The following is an 18,357-nucleotide window of genomic DNA, read 5'->3' as shown; positions in this document are numbered from 1 at the left end:
TTTTCTGCAGTAGGCACATGGCATTTTAAAGGAGCAAGAAAAGTGTCATAACTGCTTTATTGAATTTTACAAATGCAACTATACAGTGTTTAAAGTCCGATTTATATCAAACATAATTTTTTGTAAGGTTTAGCAAAGGTTGATCAAATGCAAAAGTGTGACATATGAGCCTCCATACCATGCTTAAATCAGATTTCATGTCCAAAAATAATGATGATCTTTGTGTAGCACCCTGCTATAATGCAAGCTGCAAGATGTTAAGAGGAACACAAGATGGCAGTGTCCTGCAATTCAGTGGCACTCACACTCTGTAGAGCAGTCCCATGGACTTTGTAAGCTGAACCGCAGGACTTTGCTCTAGATAGGAGCACCGTATTAGGGGACTACATTTCCCAGAGGAGCGCGTGGGCGAGGGCATTTATAAACAGAAGCCAGGAAGACAAGACAGGAAGTGAGAGGGGAGAGAGTAGAAGTAGAGACAGAGTTGTGCTGACTGCCGAAGAACCAGACCAGGCCACAGAGCTAAAAAGAAGGAAGGCAAGGAGACGCAGCTGACCGCTAGCCTTCCCACCCTGTTCAGTGAGATAGTTTGCCAGCAGGTGATCCGGAGCACAGTGACTGGATTGATAGCTGCAAGTGAGACTGGAGAAACTGTGGGGGCCCCATCTGATGAGAGAGAGAGATACAGCCAAGGCCTGCTGGAAGCCGCTGATTGGGTTAGAGAGTCCCATACACCAGCCAAACAAGTGAACACTGACATGCTTCTCATATTTGCCACTTTCTTACACACAGTTGTGAACATTGCATATAGTTAACAACGGGTGTGGCCTAGTTCCCCTGGCCTCTACTTTTGAACACATTTTCAGCACAGTCCAATCATCAGAGCTGACCACAGCACGTCTTCTGCAGGCCAAATCACATCAGTGCTCCCTTAGCCATTGGTCTACATTCTTAAAAGAACCTCCACCACCATTGCCACTGGTTGCTGTAGCACAAAGTGGAGTTGCCCTTTCTTGCTAGCAACTTCTGACATCTTTCTGCTCAAAATTTGTAACCTGATCAGTACATTAAAGTGACACTACCCAAGTCAAGTGCCACCTGAAGGGATAGAACTAGTTCTTCCTTCCCTTGCATTAATCATAAATCACTTCTATTTCTCTTCCTACATGTGCACCAACTGGGCCCCAATGAGTGTGCAGAAGATTCCTCACTGCCCTTAAAGGGACATTGACTACCTTAGTTAAAGAGCCCTTTCCTATCTTGGATGTAAACCTTGCCACCAGATTTTGAGGGCCCAAAGTGAACTAGTTCAACCTTTGGTAGTTTTCCTTGCTCACTGGGGAATAGAAACACCTCAAATTGGAGGTATTGGGTTAACTTCTGAAAAGCAGGCCTGCGACCATTGAATGAGATTCTGCTGTATGTGTTGTTCCTTTGCTTAAAGTTGCTAATAATGACAATTGCTAATATACACACCTATACTACTTTGTGTTTTTTAACCAAGCTTACATTGAAGTTTAATATACACATCACATCAGTTTACTCCAGTCTGTGTGTAAGTCTACTTTCTGGTGGTAATTAACACTGGTTATAAGAGTACTGTGGAGTCAGCAGGGGTTGGGCTTTTAGAAGGGAGTTCAGAATGATTGGGAGCCTGAAAATAACTGAGCGACTCCTAAGGGGGTAGTGCTACATTTGCAATTCTTAGCAGTCAGTCCACCCAAACAGCAATATCCATGTAATCTCCATACCATATTTTCCAATTCTGTGCATGCCCACATTTGTTTGGATCTAACAGGGAACAAAACTAACAGGGAAAAAATGTAAACATGAATTTTGGGTGGTCTGACCCTTTAAGCATGGTTTCAAAAGTTTATTTTCTGTAGAGTTTATATAACAGATTTGCATAGTAGCCACTCACCTGCTTGCTTTGCTCTATGAAGAATGGATGACACTTCATTTCCATTGGCACTAGTGCAGACTCCATGCTGTGCAGCTGCACTCACACCCAGCATCCCAGAATTAGTCTTTACCCCACACAAATAGGCTGTTCCTGTACCTGCACTGTCTGGAACCTGTGCATCTACATTGTACACCTACAATGACAAAAAGAAAAAAACAACAGTCATTGGTTGAATGAATATGATTTTATGATAATCTTGTTGTATAGGTGTACCTAGGTTCGCACCCTGGCAATTTAAGGGGGTGTGTGACACTGCATGACTGAGAAAATACTATATAGACCTTCAGTTTCTGTCTCCTGCTGAGGGAGAATGAAGTTATATAATGTAGCCCACCCACTGCAAATAGATAATGAGCAGAGAGCAAACACTGCTTGGAAGTATGGTCTCCAGGAGGGACTAAACCCAGACAGTGAAAGGGAAAAGTGTACTATAACTCACAGTCTGCCAATGGGGATTAGGATGGAGGAGAGAAAAAAAGAGACATTTGGAGTAAGAGGGAAGGATTTGGGTTTCTAGAGCACTGGGCTGAAGCAAATTTTTCGAGGATGAGAGCTGCTCTCCAAGACTTGGATTGGGAGGGAATATTTGCATCGAAGAACACAGAACAGAAATGGGAATTCTTCAAAAGGACTGCATGTGAACACACTGCAAAATATATTCCCATGGGCAATAAGTATAAAAGGCTAAAAATTAAAACCTATGTGGCTCACGACCAAAGTTAAGAAAACTATAAAATAATAAGAAAGGAGCTTTTAAAAAATATAAAAATACAAAATAATCTAGAGTGGATGACTGGGGACAAAGAGAAAGCAAATGTATTAAATACCTTCTTCAGTCTGTGTATACAAAGGAGCATGGGGGAGCTCATGTCCACTTTGGCAAAGATATTGACACAGCTACAAAGGATCCACAATAGCTCAAAATTGATATGGTCCAGAAATATTTAAACAGAATAAAAATGAATAAAGCACCTGGACCGGATGGCATACACCCTCGGGTCCTAAAAGAATTGAGCTCTGTCATTTCTTTTTTTTTTTTTTTTTTTTTTTTTTTTTTTTATAATTCAAATATTTATTAATTTTCCATTTCAATTACATTTCATCATCACAATATAAATATATATATATATATAAAATATATTCTATAATATTATATTAACCAACATTTCTACTTTATATACTCTATGCAACCTTTTCCCCCCTTCTCCACCCCCCACCCTATGTCCCCTCTGCCTATTCTATCTTTTCTCTACGTCTTCTTATATCAGCAAGTGGAATTTTTCTGTTGTTATCTTTATTCTTTCCTACACCTCATATATAATCTGGCTTTTTCCCAGTTCTCCCATTTCCCATGATAAACCTCCATCTTATCTTCTTGGGTATGGCACAGCCTTTCCATCTTTTTAATCTGCTCAACTCTTTCAATCCAGTCCTCTTCCTTTGGTGCCTCTATTTGCCTCCAGAACTTGGGTATCAGGGCTTTTGCAGCATTTATATAGTTCCATATCCCTGATTTTTTATATTTATTTACCGTTATATCCGTGATGTGCAAAATACATACTTCTGGATCTAGATTTATATCTATTTCTGTCAATTTTCTTATTAAGTGGATTATTGTTGTCCAGAATATCTGGATTTTTGGGCATCCCCACCATATATGGTATATTGTGCCTATTTCTCCACATCCCCTCCAACACAGCGGTGTACTCTCTCCACACATCTTATTTTCTACTACTGGTGAAATGTGCCATCTTGTCAAACACTTATAGTTCATTTCTACTTCTCTCATAGAGACATTTTCGTGAGTTAATCTATACATTCTCCTCTGCTTTTCCTCATCTATCACAACTCCCATATCCATTTCCCATTTTGTTAAATATGTTGGTTTCGTGTTTGTGTCTAGTTCAGTGAGTATTTTATAAATTCTAGCAATCCCGTGTTTCCCATCACCTTGTGTTCCCAATGTCTTTTCAAACAAGTTCCAATTGTCTCTTGTCCTTAAAGGTCTTGGCAAACTTCCGACAAAACACCTCAATTGGAAATACCGCCATTCGTCTAATTTAGTGAAAATCTCTCCCTCTTTTTTTTTCAATTCGCCATATGCTCCTATTTCATCTCCCACCAAGATATCTCCTAATTGCACCTTATCTTTTTTAAACCACTTCCCTCCTATTTCTTCTCTACCTGGGGGGAAAAACTCTGTATTTTTTAGTGGAATCAGTGTAGAATTAAAAGTCCATTTCATACTTCTGTGTAAGTTATCCCAAATCTTTAAAACATTCAAAGTGTATGTATTTACATTGTCATTTAAACCCCTATACTGTGTTGGTACCCATATCATTCTTCCCAAGTCTATTCCGCTGAGTTCATTCTCTATTCTCACCCAGCTTTTTTTATTATTAAATATCCAATCTATGGTTCTTGCCAGTATTACTGCTTTGTAATATCTTTTAAAGTCTGGGAGCCCTAAACCCCCTCTTTCTTTCCTCCTACTTAGCAGTTCGTATGACAGTCTTGGTTTTTTATTCCTCCATATGTATCTTGTTATCAATTTCTTAATTATTTTAAAGAAAATCTCTGGGAGTTTAATTGGGATCATTTGATATCTATATATGATTTTTGGTACTATTACCATTTTTACCAGATTAATACGGCCCATCCATGTCGGGGTTCCTCCCTCCAATCTTTTTAATTCATCTCTAATCTCATTTATCAGTGTAATATAGTTTAGTTTATATAGATGTTTATGTGAGGCTGTGAGTTTTACTCCTAGATATTTTATATCTCTATCTTTCCATTTAAAGGGAAATTCTTTTTGTATCCTTTCTTTTTCGTTTTTTAAGATGTTTATATTTAGAATCTCCGTTTTTGTTGGATTTATCTTTAAATTTGATAGTTCTCCGTACTCCTTTAGTGACTTCATTAAGTTTGGAAGTGTTATCCTGGGGTTTCCTACATAGAACAACAAGTCGTCTGCGAAAGCAGCAACTTTATGTTCCGTATCTCCTATTCGGATTCCCTTTACGTCTCTATTCAGTCTTATTGTTGATAGTAGAGGTTCTAGAGATATAACATACAGCAATGGGGATAATGGGCATCCCTGTCTTGTTCCGTTTGACATCTCAATGGGTTCTGACCTCTCCCCATTTACCCCAATGACCACCGAGGGGTATCTGTACAGCTTTCCTATCCATTCTCTCATCCTAGGCCCGATTCCCAAAGCTTCCAGAGTGTCCATCATGAATCTCCAATTTACCCTATCAAACGCTTTTTCAGCATCTATAGACAGTAGTACCGCCGGTTCTTTTCCCTTTTTACTCTTTTGGATTAGCATCAATGATCGTACCCCATTATCTTTTCCTTCCCTCCCTGGAACAAAGCCCACCTGATCCTCATGTATCCATCCAGGCATTAGCTCTTTCAATCTGTTTGCTAGGACCTTTGCGTACAACTTAGTGTCTGTGTTCAGTAGTGAAATAGGTCTATAGCTAGAACACTGAGAGGGATCTTTTCCCTCTTTCTGAATGAGCACGAGTTGGGCTTGTAATGATTCTCTTCTTACTTCCATCTCTCCACCTAGTGCATTCATGTAGTTTTTGAGTTTTGGTACTAAGATTTCACTGAATTTTTTATAGTATCTCACTGTATAACCATCTGGGCCTGGGCTTTTCCCCGACACTGTCCCCTTTAATGCTAGTTTTATTTCTTCCTGTGAGATATCTGCGTCTAGGGAGTTTAGTTGGTCCTCACTTAATTTTAATAACCTAGCCATTTCCAAATATTTCTTTCTTTTCTGGTTTTTCTCACGGTCTATAGTTTCTGAACTTTCCGAGGGGCTTATATTGTACAGTTTCCTGTAATATTCTATGAAGGCTTTGGTGATATCTTTATTTGAGTGTTTCATGTTTCCTTTAGCATCTTTTATTTTTTCTATATAATTTCTATTTTTCTTTTTCCTCAGGGCTCTCATCAGATACTTTCCAGGTCTTTCTCCCCATCTATATCTCTCACTTAGAACTCTATTATATACTTTTCTCCTCTCCTCTTCTATCATTTCTTTCAGTTCTTCCTTCTGTTTTTTTAACTTCAGCTCTATTTCTTTTGTTATTCTATTCTTATGTATTTGTTCTAATTTATCTATTTCTTCTAAGAGCTCATTCATTTTCTCCCTTCTTTCTTTTTTCTTTCTAGCCCCAATCGCCATTAATATTCCTCTTATATAAGCTTTGTGAGCCTCCCACACTGTGGCTGTTGACACCTCCCCTGTCTCATTCTCCTTAAAAAAGCGTTCGATCTCCTCCCCTATTTTCTGAGCTATTTCCCTTTCCACTAAAAGTGTCTCATTCAATTTCCATCCCAGCCCTCCGCTTTTCCTTCTCCCCCATTCCATTTTCATAGTAACTGGAGCGTGGTCTGATAAAGTTATTGTCTCTATATCTACCTGGGTCAGATGGTCGATTAATTGATGTTCTATTAATATATAATCTAATCTTGAATATCTCTTGTGCATATTTGAGAAAAAAGTATAATCTCTATCTTGCGTGTGTGTAATTCTCCAGGCATCTACCAGTTGACTTATGTGTAATTCTTTTTTCAATAATTTCAGGGCCTTACTTCCTTCTGTCTTTATATGGGAGGTGGCATCCCTTTGTGGGTCCATACAGAAGTTAAAATCCCCTGCCAGGATCAAACGTCCTTTTTTAAAGTCCATCAACTTCCTCAACACCTTTTTCAGATACTCCTCCGGTTTTTTATTAGGGCAGTAGATGTTGGCCAGTGTACACTCGATCTCCTGTAACTTGCCCCTTAAGAACAAAAATCTCCCATCTGGGTCTGTTTTTCTATCTTCCAACTCAAACCTAACGTTCTTTGCCAGGCCTATTGCTACCCCTTTTGCTCTTTTAGCCGGGGAATCTGCATAGTACCATATTGGGTATTTTTTAGACCTCAGTCTAACATTTGAGCTTATCTCAAGATGTGTCTCCTGTAAAAATATCACTGAGGCTTCTCTATGATGTAATTCTTTAAATAATCTATATCTTTTCCCGGGACAGTTCAACCCATTTATGTTATATGTTATAAACTGAATCTCTTCCATCTTCCTTAAATTTCCTCTTTTCTCCTCCATCTATATTTTTTATTTCTCTCTCCTTCTCCCTTCTCACTTGTTTTTATATCATCTTTTATTTTGCAGAGAAAACAACCTCCCTCTCCCATTTCCCACCCTGCCAACCTTCCAACCCCCTCCCTCCCCCCTCCCCTCCCCCCTCTTTTTAGGCCTAACATTTGCCTACTAATCATTTATGGATTAAAAAATCCACCTTTGATTTGATCCTTGGGCTAAAACTCCGTCCATGGACGACTTTCCCCTTGACTAACCTCCCCATAACCTCCCAAGCCCCACCTGGATATTATCACTGGCAGAAAAATAGAGAGAGAAAAAAAAATGAAGAAAAGACGAAAAAAATCCATAACGAAGGCAATAGAGTGGGGGTAGGTGGCGAGAGGAGAAGAAAGGGGTTAAAAAAAAAAAAACAAAAAAAAAAAAAAAAAAACACCTCTCTCCTCCTCCCTCCCTCTCCCCCCCTCCACCTCCTCCCCCCCACAAATTGCCAGTCCTCTTTTCTCTTCGCTCTACTTTCTCATCGTTCTTCTTCCCAGCCAGGGATTTCCATTCTTTTGAATTTTTAAACTGTCACAAAAATTTTTCATATCTTCTGGAAACCTAAGGTATGCTGTAGTCCCGTTTTTCCATCCTATTAGGCATTCGGGAGTCCCCCATCTATATTGCACCTTTTGTTCTTTCAACCTTTTCAATAGGGGTCTCAAAGTTCTCCTTCTCCACAAAGTCTCTGGAGCCAGATCCGCATATATCTGTATGTCTCCTCCTTCATACTTAATTACTGATTTTCCCTTAGTCTTCTTCCAGATTTTTTCTTTGTCCCGAAGTTCATAAAATTTGACAATTATATCTCTCGGCCTTTCTTTCCCCAGGTTTCTCAGGATTTTCCCTTTTCTAAAGATTCCTTCTATTTTAGACCTTTCCATTTCAGAGCTGTCTGTTATAATGTTAAATATTTTGCAAACCACCTCTTGCAAGCTTTCTCCCTTTAGGTTTTCTGAAACTCCACGTATCAAGATGTTTCTTTTCCTGTCTTTATTTTCTTGTATCTCAGCCTTATATAACAGTTTTTCTTGGACTTTCCCTATATTAATTAGTTCTTTTTCAAGTTCAGAGATAGCCTGGGTCTGGCCTTTAACTTTCTCCTCCGTTTCCTCAATTCTCTCCAAGAGATGTCCCAGATCACTGCGAATGTTTACCATTTCTTGTTTTATTGTTTTCTCCAGTTCTTTAAACATTTCTGCCATTTCCTTTTTATTAGGTATTTGTAGGTCTTTTTCCGCCTCTGTATTGCCTAATATTTGCTGGTTACTAGTATCCGGGCCTATTGATACTCTAGGGCTTCTTTCCATACTAAGGTCTGCTTCTCCTTTTTCAGATCTGCTCTGAGGTCTTTCTGGGGTTACGTTTCCTTGGGTTGTATATTTTTTAATTGTGCCAGTCTGGGACCCTTTAAGCCCACTTCCTTTTATATTTTTGTTTTTCATTTTTCTCTGTGGCACTTATCCTTCTTATAGTCCTTTATAAGTTTATGGGTAGGGCGGGATATTATTTCTTAAAACTTTCAGGTCTCTGCTCTGTCCCCCTGCTGGTTTTTCTCCTTCTCTTCTCCTCCTCCTCCTCCTTCCCCCCTCTCCCCCTCCTTCTCCCCGAGCCTCTCCTCTTCTCTCTGCGTGTCTCTTCCGCCTTTTATGCAGTCTCTAGGGGTCCCCCGTTCTTATATACACTTTTTAGAGGTCAACATGGTAGATCTTCAAAAGTGCAATTCATAAGTGTCACTCACCCTCCTCCTATGTCTTCTTCCAGTGAGTGTCTTTTCGGTCGATTCCTCTGAGGGTCTGTTCATGGGGGGGAACTCCCCAGGGTCTCTTCAGACTCCTTGTCCCGGTTTCAATAGTTCTCCTTTCACGTATTTTTAGGCTCCAGGGTTACTAGGGGGATAGGGGGAGAGTGGGAGAGTGTGTCGGCCCCCGGCAAACAGGTCAGCGCTGCTCTCTCTCCACAAAACGCCGGCCGGCCGGCTTCCCGGTCTCCCAGAGGTGCTTTGCGGCCGGTCACGTGATCGCGCCGGCCCCTCTCGTCTCCCAGCGTCCAGGGACTCTCTCTTCAACAATCGCCCGCCGCTCCTCTCTTTTCCCTCACCCGCATCAGTCTCTCCTCCGCCGGGAGCCGTCAGACCGGGTAAGTCCCCCACCGCAAGGCTCTAACATGTTCCAGGGGATAAGCTGGGAGGCCTGGGGAGGTCAGACACCGGAGCTCCGTCCACGAGCTCCTACACTGCCGCCATGTTCAGGCTCCGCCCCCCTGAGCTCTGTCATTTCTAAGCCATTGTTTCTAATATTTAGAGACTCTTTAATGATTGGCATAGTACCACTGGACTGGTGTAAGGCCAAAGTACTGCCTATATTTAAAAAGGGATCAAAGTCTTTACCAAGAAACTACAGACCTGTTAGTTTAACTTCCATAATCGAAAAGATACTGGTGAGTTTAATAAAATACCACATAGATAAGTTCTTGCTGGAAAAATATATTTTAAGTAACAGATAGCATGGATTCATGAAAGACAGAAGTCAAACAATTCTGATTTCTTTTTATGAGGAGGTGAGCAAAACCTTGGACAGAGGGGTGGAGGTGGATGTGGTATACTTAGTTGCAGTTTCGCATACACGACTAATGTATAAGATAAACGCTACAGGCTTGGAAAAATCAGTTTGTAAATGGATAGAAAACTGGCTAAAAGATCATATTCAGAGAGTAGTGGTTAATGATTCATACTCTGAATGGTCTAGGGTTGTTAGTGGTGTACCCCAAGGTTCGGTGTTGGGACCCTTACTTTTTAATATATTTATAAATGATATAGGGTCTGGGATTAAAAATACCATTTCAGTCTTTGCAGATGACACCAAGCCGTGCAGTGGAATAACGTCCTTACAGGATGTCTCCAACTTACAAGCCGACCTCAATGCACTGTTTAATTGGGCAATTATGTGGAAAATGAGATTTAATGTTGATAAATGTAAGGTTATGTACTTGGGGGCTAAGAATATGCATGCATCATACATACTATGAGGGTACAACTGGGGGAATCGATGGTGGAGAAGAATCTGGGAGTTCTGATAGAGTACAAGCTTAATAATGGCATGCAATGCCAAGCTGCGGTTTCTAAAGTGAGCAAAATCCTCTCTTGTATCCAGAGAGAGAGATATCATTTTACCCCTGTACAAATCATTAGTAAGACCTCATCTGGAATATGCAGTTCAGTTTTGGGCACCAATTTACAAAAAAGGATAATCGGGGAACCGGAGAAAGTGCAGAGAAGGGCAACCAAACAGATAAGAGGCATGGAGGAGCTCAGCTATGAGGAAAGATTAATTGAATTGAATTTATTCTCTCTTGGGAAGAGGAGATTAAGGGGGTATATGATCAACATGTATAAATACATCAGTGGTTCATATAGTGAACTCTGTGTAGACTTATTTACTTTAAGGTAATCAGAGAGCACAAGGGGGCAGTCTTTACATCTGGAGGAAAAGAGATTTAATCTCCAAATATGGAAAAGGCTTCTTCACAGTAAGAGCAGTGAAAATGTGGAATAGAATCCCTCAAGTAGACTGTTTTAAAAAAGGCCTGGATTCTTCCCTAAATGTACACAATGTAACGGGATACTAATATTTATGTTAGTTGATCCAGATTGCCTCTTGAGGGATCAGGAAGGAATTTTTTCCTCTGCTGGAGCAAATTGGATCATGCTTTATTGGGTTTTTTTTCCTTCCGCTGGATCAACTGTAGGTCTAGGATTGTGTATATAGAATTGTATAAAAATGTTTTTGCCTTTTATTGGTTGAACTAGATGGACTTGTGTCTTTTTTCAACCATACTAAATATGTAACTATGTAACAATGTAAACATTCAAAAAATAATAAATTATTGCAGTGTCAAATACTAGATATAAAATAAAAAATAATGAAGAATAGAATGGTGTTTAATTAATATTTACCCCCCCCCCCCCAGGGGGTTTTACAGCTGCCCCTAAAAAGTGAAATAATAATGAATAGGTAGGCACATAAAAGAACAAGAGTTCATCCAAGTGAACAACCCGTTAGTAAACTGTTCATCAAACAATATAATCAATCACCATATATTAATCCCATTTCTATAAAAAGTATTTGTGTTTCCACCACGTGCTAAATAAACAGGCCTTTTTTAAGGCTCAATAATGGTGACAAGAAGATCCGTGTATCCAAAGACAAACGAATGGCTCCCTCACAAGAACTTTATGACCCTATTCCGGAGGTCATATATTTCATTGTGTTTTTTAAGCCAAGACATTCTCTTAAGGTTCCTCCAAAAATGGTCTCCATCACCCACACTTCATAGTTGTATAGCCAGAAAGACGGATGTAAAATTGATAATAGATTCACCAATAGATGTATAAAGGGATTATGACAAGTGATCCTTGCTGGTTATGCCATACCACTCTTATCAGGTTATGCAACTCACAGGGCCAAGGATGTCTGTCCTGATCATTTAATGGGATACCTTTTCCCATCTTCAGTTTATTGCTTTGTGGATGATACTCATCTGCATCGTAGAATTTCCACCCTAGCTTATTTGCCAACTGGGATCCTACTTCAGTTCACTATCATCGCCCTCATGCTCAGTCCGTTCTGCAGCTCGCAAGCTTGCTGGACTCTAGATCGTGTCTCGGGCTTGGATTGCGGTGGATGGCCATGTCTTGGTAAGTTTGCAGTTGTGCCATACTCTTTCCATTTTCAGATGATGGATTGAACAGTGCTCCATGAGATGTTCAAAGCTTAGGATATTTTTTTATAACCTAACCCTGCTTTAAACTTCTCCACAACTTTATCCATGACCTGTCTGGTGTGTTCCTTGGCCTTCATGATGCTGTTTGATCACTATTGTTCTCTAACAAACCAATGAGGGCTTCACAGAAGAGCTGTATTTATACTGAGATTAAATTACACACAGGTGGACTCTACTAATTAGGTGACTTCTGAGGGCAATTAGTTCTACTAGATTTTACTTAGGGAACAGCGTTCCTCGTGGCAATAACATCAGCCAGAAGAGTCTCAGAACTAGCAGCCTTAGGGTTTAAAGAACCCTTTCTTTCATTCTTTCTGGATAGGGTCATGCTTATATCAATGCTAGGATTCGTACCCACAGTTGCCTCCAGGTTTTACATAACGCAAAATATTACACTGCCGATACTCCTTTCGGAAAATTCCCAGGACCCAAGTCCATTAGATGTTGGGCACTCATTGAGAGACTATGTGGACGCTACTTCCGAGCTTAGGAAGTTAGATCATCTTTTCACCATCCCTAATGATGCACGGAAATGCTCGAGAGCTTCTAGTAGAGTAATCGCTATATGGTTGGTCAAGACCTGCTCTTTAGCTTACAGAACAAGAGGGTTGCCTGTGCCTGAGGGGGTCACAGCGCATTTGACTAGAGCGGTTTCAACCTCATGGGCAGCAGTGGGCCACGTTTCTCCAGAAACAATCTGCAAAGTGTCTTCATGGTCTTCTGTTCATACCTTCATGACTCATTATTGTATAGAACCTGTGGCTTTGACTATTGCAGTCTTTTTACAAGTTGATTGCTGTTACAGTGATGATCACTGTAAAAGCAATGTTTCGAACTGTCATGAATGAGTTACATTCATAAAAGCTGTGGTTACTAGTGATGGGCTTTGTGTTCGAGTCGAACAAACGTTCGACTTTAACATGGACCATTCGTGTGTTCAGTGTTTTTTTTTTTTTCATTTTTCAAGTCGGCAGTAGCGGGCATCATGATTGATGTTGGAACTACTTCAGGGGACATTTTTAAAATTTTCATGTTTAACCCTTTGACGTCGAGTGCCTGCAAATATGCGGCCTCTCGATGTCTGGGCCTTGACGCCGAGTGGCCGCATATTTGCTTGCCTTTAGAAAATACATATGTGTTGAGAGCACGCACCCTGCACGCTCCCAGCACATATGCTGATGACTCACGGAAAGGTCCCGATCTCCCCTTGCAATCGGGACTTTTTCCGATCATGTGACCGTCGTGATGGCGAATCATGGCGGTCACATGACCCTAAAAACCCGCCCACTTCCCGCCTTCTGAAACTCTTAAAGGGCCGGGAGGCACCGGCGCGAAGTGGATAACATCTGAAGTCACTGAAACCTGAAACCTATACTGAAAAAAAAAAAAGATAGCTTGAATATTTTCATTTTGCTTTGGGCAATATTTTTTCTTTGCTCTAGTTTTACTCAAAATACTGCTAAGTTTAAAATTAGAAACTCTTCTAACACAAGTTTTTCATTTGAAGCCTCTAAACATTTATAACCACACACAATGGGGTTGATTTTTTAAAGGCAAATAGAATGTTCATTTTGTAAGGGAAATTGCACTTTACAAGTGAATTTTCCCCTCAGCTTAGTGAATGTATTGAAAATGCACTCCAAAGAATACCCAATTATGTGTAAGGAAACTAAAAAATGAAAAAAAAAATTCCCTTGCAAAGTAAACAGTCCTTTTGCCTGTCAGTCCATTCACACACAGAGCCACTGCTCCATTTACACAGAGCATAGCTCAGCTCTACCCCTGCTCTCTCCTCATTTGCTCACGGGCTGTGATTGAAAGCAGTGGGAGCCAATGGCTCCCGTTGCTGTCTCAGGCAGTGAGGAGGGCAAGACCCAAAAGATCTGAGGCTCTCATGCACATTTGTAGATTGAGACAGGGCTCAGATAAGTATTGGGGGGCTGTTGCACACTGAAAGTTTTTTTACTTTCTTGCATAGAATGCATGAAGGTAAAAAACCTTGAGACTTTACAACCACTTTACTGTTACTGAATGAGATCTAAGCTGTTAAATTTGGTGAACAGATTTTTTTTTTGGGTAATCCAAACTTCTCTTGGTATTTTGTCAAGACAAAGTAAGGGTGGCTATAAAGGAAATCTGTCACCAAGCATAAAATTTGGTGAGTTCTACACAATCTCTTTCAAACAACAACAGCGCAGGGACTCATTGTTGCATGTGATATTTGAATGTGTTTCAAAGTATTTTTCCATAATCTAGCCTTAATGTATAAATACAAATATCCATAATTATATTAAATACAAAACCTAGGAAGTGAATGAGAGGTAGCCCATACACACTCCTACACAAAGAGTTTAGTATAAGCAATGCTGGCAGTGAAAGGGGCAAGAAAGTCAAGTGAAGGAATGTCATGTCATAGAGAAGCCTGAAAAAAATAAAGGCATCTGGGCAGGATGTACAGATATGTCTAGAACCTCACAAGTAAGCCTGCTCATCCTCTTACAGGAGCCCTGTGTGCATAGGGGTGCAAAGTAAAGTGTATTAAGGATGCATGTCGGGGTTCACTGACTATATAGGGTACATAATGGGTGTGCTGAGTGTACAGGGGTGCATCATGGGATGTGCTGAGTGCAACAGGTTGCCCTGCATTATTTATATCACTTTATGAGTTCTGGAGGTATAAATTATTCCAGCCATTCCCAACTGGAGCAAACATCCTGCATTGCCAGGTCAATTCCGGCAAGTACCAAGGCATGATAATAAGATGTACATAAGGTATATTAGTGCATGGTAAGGTGCACTAAATGTACAATGGAGTAGACTGAGTGTAGAGGGTACACATGGAGAAATGCTGAATGTGGAGTGCATAGTAGGGTGTGGTGAGTGTATAGTTCCTTTAATGAAAGGGCACACTTTTGCAAGTAAATATTTAAAACATAACATAATATAGGAAAATCCACATGAATCATGGTCTGACAACACTACTTGAGGATGCTATAAGAGGTTAAAGAGCACTGTTTACCTTAGAAAGTGCAACATATGGAAATTTCTCCATCTCCAGTATGTTTTCCTCTCCCAGCTGCCCTTCCAATTGCCCCTGGTATATACGAGCTGCAGTTATTGTGGTAACACCCATTCCTATAACAAAATGTCAAGCAACAAAGAGGTGAATGAAGAAAAGAGACTATAATCATATCACTATTATAAAAACAATTATATTAGTTTTCTTTAGATGATATTAGTAGGAGCAGAAATAGCGCCACTTATAAATATTTGTCTTATTGTACCATTCCCAATATGTATGCTCAATTGAATTGTTTAGCATTTGATGTTATAAATACATCAATTACCAATGTGGGGTATAAAGTAGGCCCTTTAGGTTGAGCACAACAATAGTAAAGATGAATATATACTATACTTGTTTTGGTATGTTGATAGGAAGGACCAAACTATCTAATGTCTTGCATACCTGCTTTCTGGGTAGTAACAACCAACCCTAAAATTTGGTCAGTACTGGGTGACTTGGATAAATAATAAGGGTAGCTATAAAGGAATACATTTATCACAAGACTGTAAAATTTGATAGAGATTAGTCCATCCTCATTCAAACATCAACAATGCCAGCACACACCATGATCTTCTCTGACTCAGTGATAAGACTTATGGGTAGTCTATGTTGTATGACCTGGTAACTATTTCCTTTAACGAGTATATTTTTCACTGCTCATGGTCCATATATGTATACTTTCTTTGCACCTACCATCTCCTAGAAATAGGATGAGATTCTTTGCTTTATTGGCATTGGGTTGCAGCTTAAGAGCATTTGCTAATGTTTCCTTGGCCTGATTATTCCAGTACTTAGGTGTTTTTTCAGCGTCTGTAAAATACAAGTAACAAAATATCCCATTAGAAAATAATATTAATTTAAAAAAATTTTTCAATCCTGACACAGTAATTGCTAGACCTCTGATAATTGCTGCTTAATATTACAGCACTGTTATTTTGAAAATAATTACTTTTATCTGTAACTATATACAATACAAGTATGCCAGTCTTTGTGTTTTATTTCTTAACCATAATTCACCTTTGTCCCCACTGGACTAATGTAACACAGAAACTCTTGAACTGCAATGTCAGTCCCTTGTTCTGGTTACAAAACACTTTGTCCAGTACCGTCAATGGCGAAAAAAGACAGGGCTTATTAGGATGACTATCCTGCTATCCCAAGCATTATATCTCGGATCTTGATCAATCCAATTGAAACGTATTTGGTTTATAAAACCCTTACCCTAAAAAACAGCACATGGAAGTTGTATAACAGAATTATCTCAGTTTACTGTATGCCAGGATTGCCACATAGGATATAATCCTAATAGACAGAACAGGCCAGAATGAGTGAAGATTGGTGAGGGACTGATATCTCTATAAGCCCCTGTAGTAGAACCATTGTAATTTGCATACATCCCAATGTGCATACTATGTTCTCATATTCTATACGGATGTCAAAACAAATATAACATATAAATAAAAGTCCATGGAATAAAGTGACAGTCCTTGCGGCTTCTTATAACTGTGACCCGACCCGGACAAGAAAAATTTGTGACTTGAATCTTCACCACGTGCCAACAGGAGTAAAAAGTAAAGTTTGCTCACTCACCAGATCTTTTGACCTCAATTAAGGTGGTCAGATGCGCTTTTGGTCATATAGAAGACCATCCTCTCACAATGATATCTCCCCTTCAGCAATTCTCTGCTTGTGGCCAAATGCTAAGGGATATGGACTCTCAGCTTGCCTCCAATATAAGTGATGCTTAAGAAGGATAATCCTCCCACGGGAATAGTGCCGAATCATTCACATAAATCAAACAAGTGAAATACCTTCTAAGTGCAATGTTTTATTAAATGAGCAAAGAATTGTATAGATAAACGCTATTGCACTCACATGGTGAGGTGCCTAAAAACCGGCACCAGTGTTTCAGCCTGTATTGATCTTAGATGGCCGAAATGCGTTCCACGCCTCGTTTTCACTCAGCTTGGACGTTCCCGCACCCGGAAGTGACGTTGTGACGCATTCTGTGTTAGCATTTTTATGTCACATAGAATAGACATTTCTGTGACATTCTCAAATACATCTGGGGGGTACTGTTCAACAAATGTCCTTCTTGGATATGGTTACAAAACACCTGTTTTTTTATGTGCGCATAGGTAGTGTTAATTTGGCAGTGCTCTATTTTTTTCCCAGTACATACCTTTTGGAGAATTCATACAAACTAATGTATGTCCTAAAGGCTGTTTTTGTTTCAAGCGCAATATGGGGTTGTTTTACTGAAGAAGTAGAAACTTCTCGCTTAGCAAAGTGTATGCTCACTGAGCATAATAAATCTGGTGAAACTGTTCTCTCCAATCATGGACAAGTAAAAATCCATTTTTTTTTTTAATTTTATCTGCACAGATTTACCTTATTTGCAAAGATCAGTGAAGTTTTGCAAAGTAAGCATTAACTTTGCTCAGTTTACACTCCTTAAGGATGCCTTCACACTGGGCGGTTAACCCTATGCCTGAGATCCCAGCATTTTGGTGTGGGCAGAAGGCATAGGTGCACCAACCAGCCCTATTACCAGCAGCCTGTGTGGTCTATGAGAGACTGAAAGCTGCTGTGGCTCCGCAAAGCTGGACCAAGTGGTACTAACATTTAGGGTCATGCAACCAGGGAAAAATGCCCAGAATCCAGACTTCTTGCGTTCTGGGCATTCGTCCTTGGGCACATACAGCCCTAAATGTTAGTACCGCTCTGTTCAGTATCCAGTCCCGTTCAGCTGCAGCAGCTTTCAGGCTCTTTTCACTTTTACAGGCAGCAGATAGTGCTGTTACCTTCTGTACTTATCTTAGTATGCAACAAAGGGCTAAGGCATGTTATTACCAGTGATCTTTACACTTTGGGGGCAAACCAATTAGAATTTGCTGTTGTCCGGTTTTGTTTTCTTTTTGCTGCACAGAAATTTACAGTGCCAGGCAATTTGCCACAAATATAAAAAGGAGTAAAGGCCTGTACTGGATCATCTACCCAGTACATAGGTCGGGCCTAGGAATATGTACCAAACTCATCTTTTATTGGTTTAAACAGATATATAACAGTATTAGTAATGCACTGAAGAGAGAGGCACAAAAGAACAACTATTATAGAATGCCAGTTCCAATTACCATAGGAGTATTTCCGCTAGAGGGGTGGTGATATAGCACTATGTAGCTGGTGACACAGCTCCCTGCTCTATGATACTGTCCACATTTCCTGTCTCAGGTGTGTAATATACACAGCAAGAAGGCTCATTTCTGTTCTATCTCATCTGGAACCATTCCTTTCTCTATCAGTCCTGACCCTAGTCAGCAGGGCTCTGTCCCTATCCTCACTCACTCTCTAGGAGCACTCGAATGACAAGGGTCACCCTATTTA

The 18,357-nt window shown here is 40.0% G+C and overlaps 1 protein-coding gene across 1 annotated transcript in view; it reads right to left on the bottom strand.

Moving 5' to 3' along the window:
• The window catches only part of LOC149460079 (alkaline phosphatase-like), a 98,125-nt gene that overhangs the window by 31,505 nt on the left and 48,263 nt on the right, over positions 1–18,357 (bottom strand). The window contains exons 2-4 of the mRNA XM_089680090.1: positions 15,667–15,783; positions 14,929–15,044; positions 1,922–2,096 (exon numbers count right to left, since the gene is read on the bottom strand). Coding sequence (XP_089536216.1) covers positions 1,922–2,096; positions 14,929–15,044; positions 15,667–15,783 — 408 coding nt within the window. The remainder of the gene's footprint in view (positions 1–1,921; positions 2,097–14,928; positions 15,045–15,666; positions 15,784–18,357) is intronic.

This window comes from Staurois parvus, unplaced genomic scaffold (assembly GCF_062004578.1).
Source record: "Staurois parvus isolate SC_StPar_1 unplaced genomic scaffold, SC_StPar_1.0 ptg000235l, whole genome shotgun sequence".
Lineage (NCBI taxonomy): Eukaryota > Metazoa > Chordata > Amphibia > Anura > Ranidae > Staurois > Staurois parvus.
Note: the sequence above shows the minus strand (reverse complement) of the source record. Positions and strands in the feature narration are given on the sequence as shown.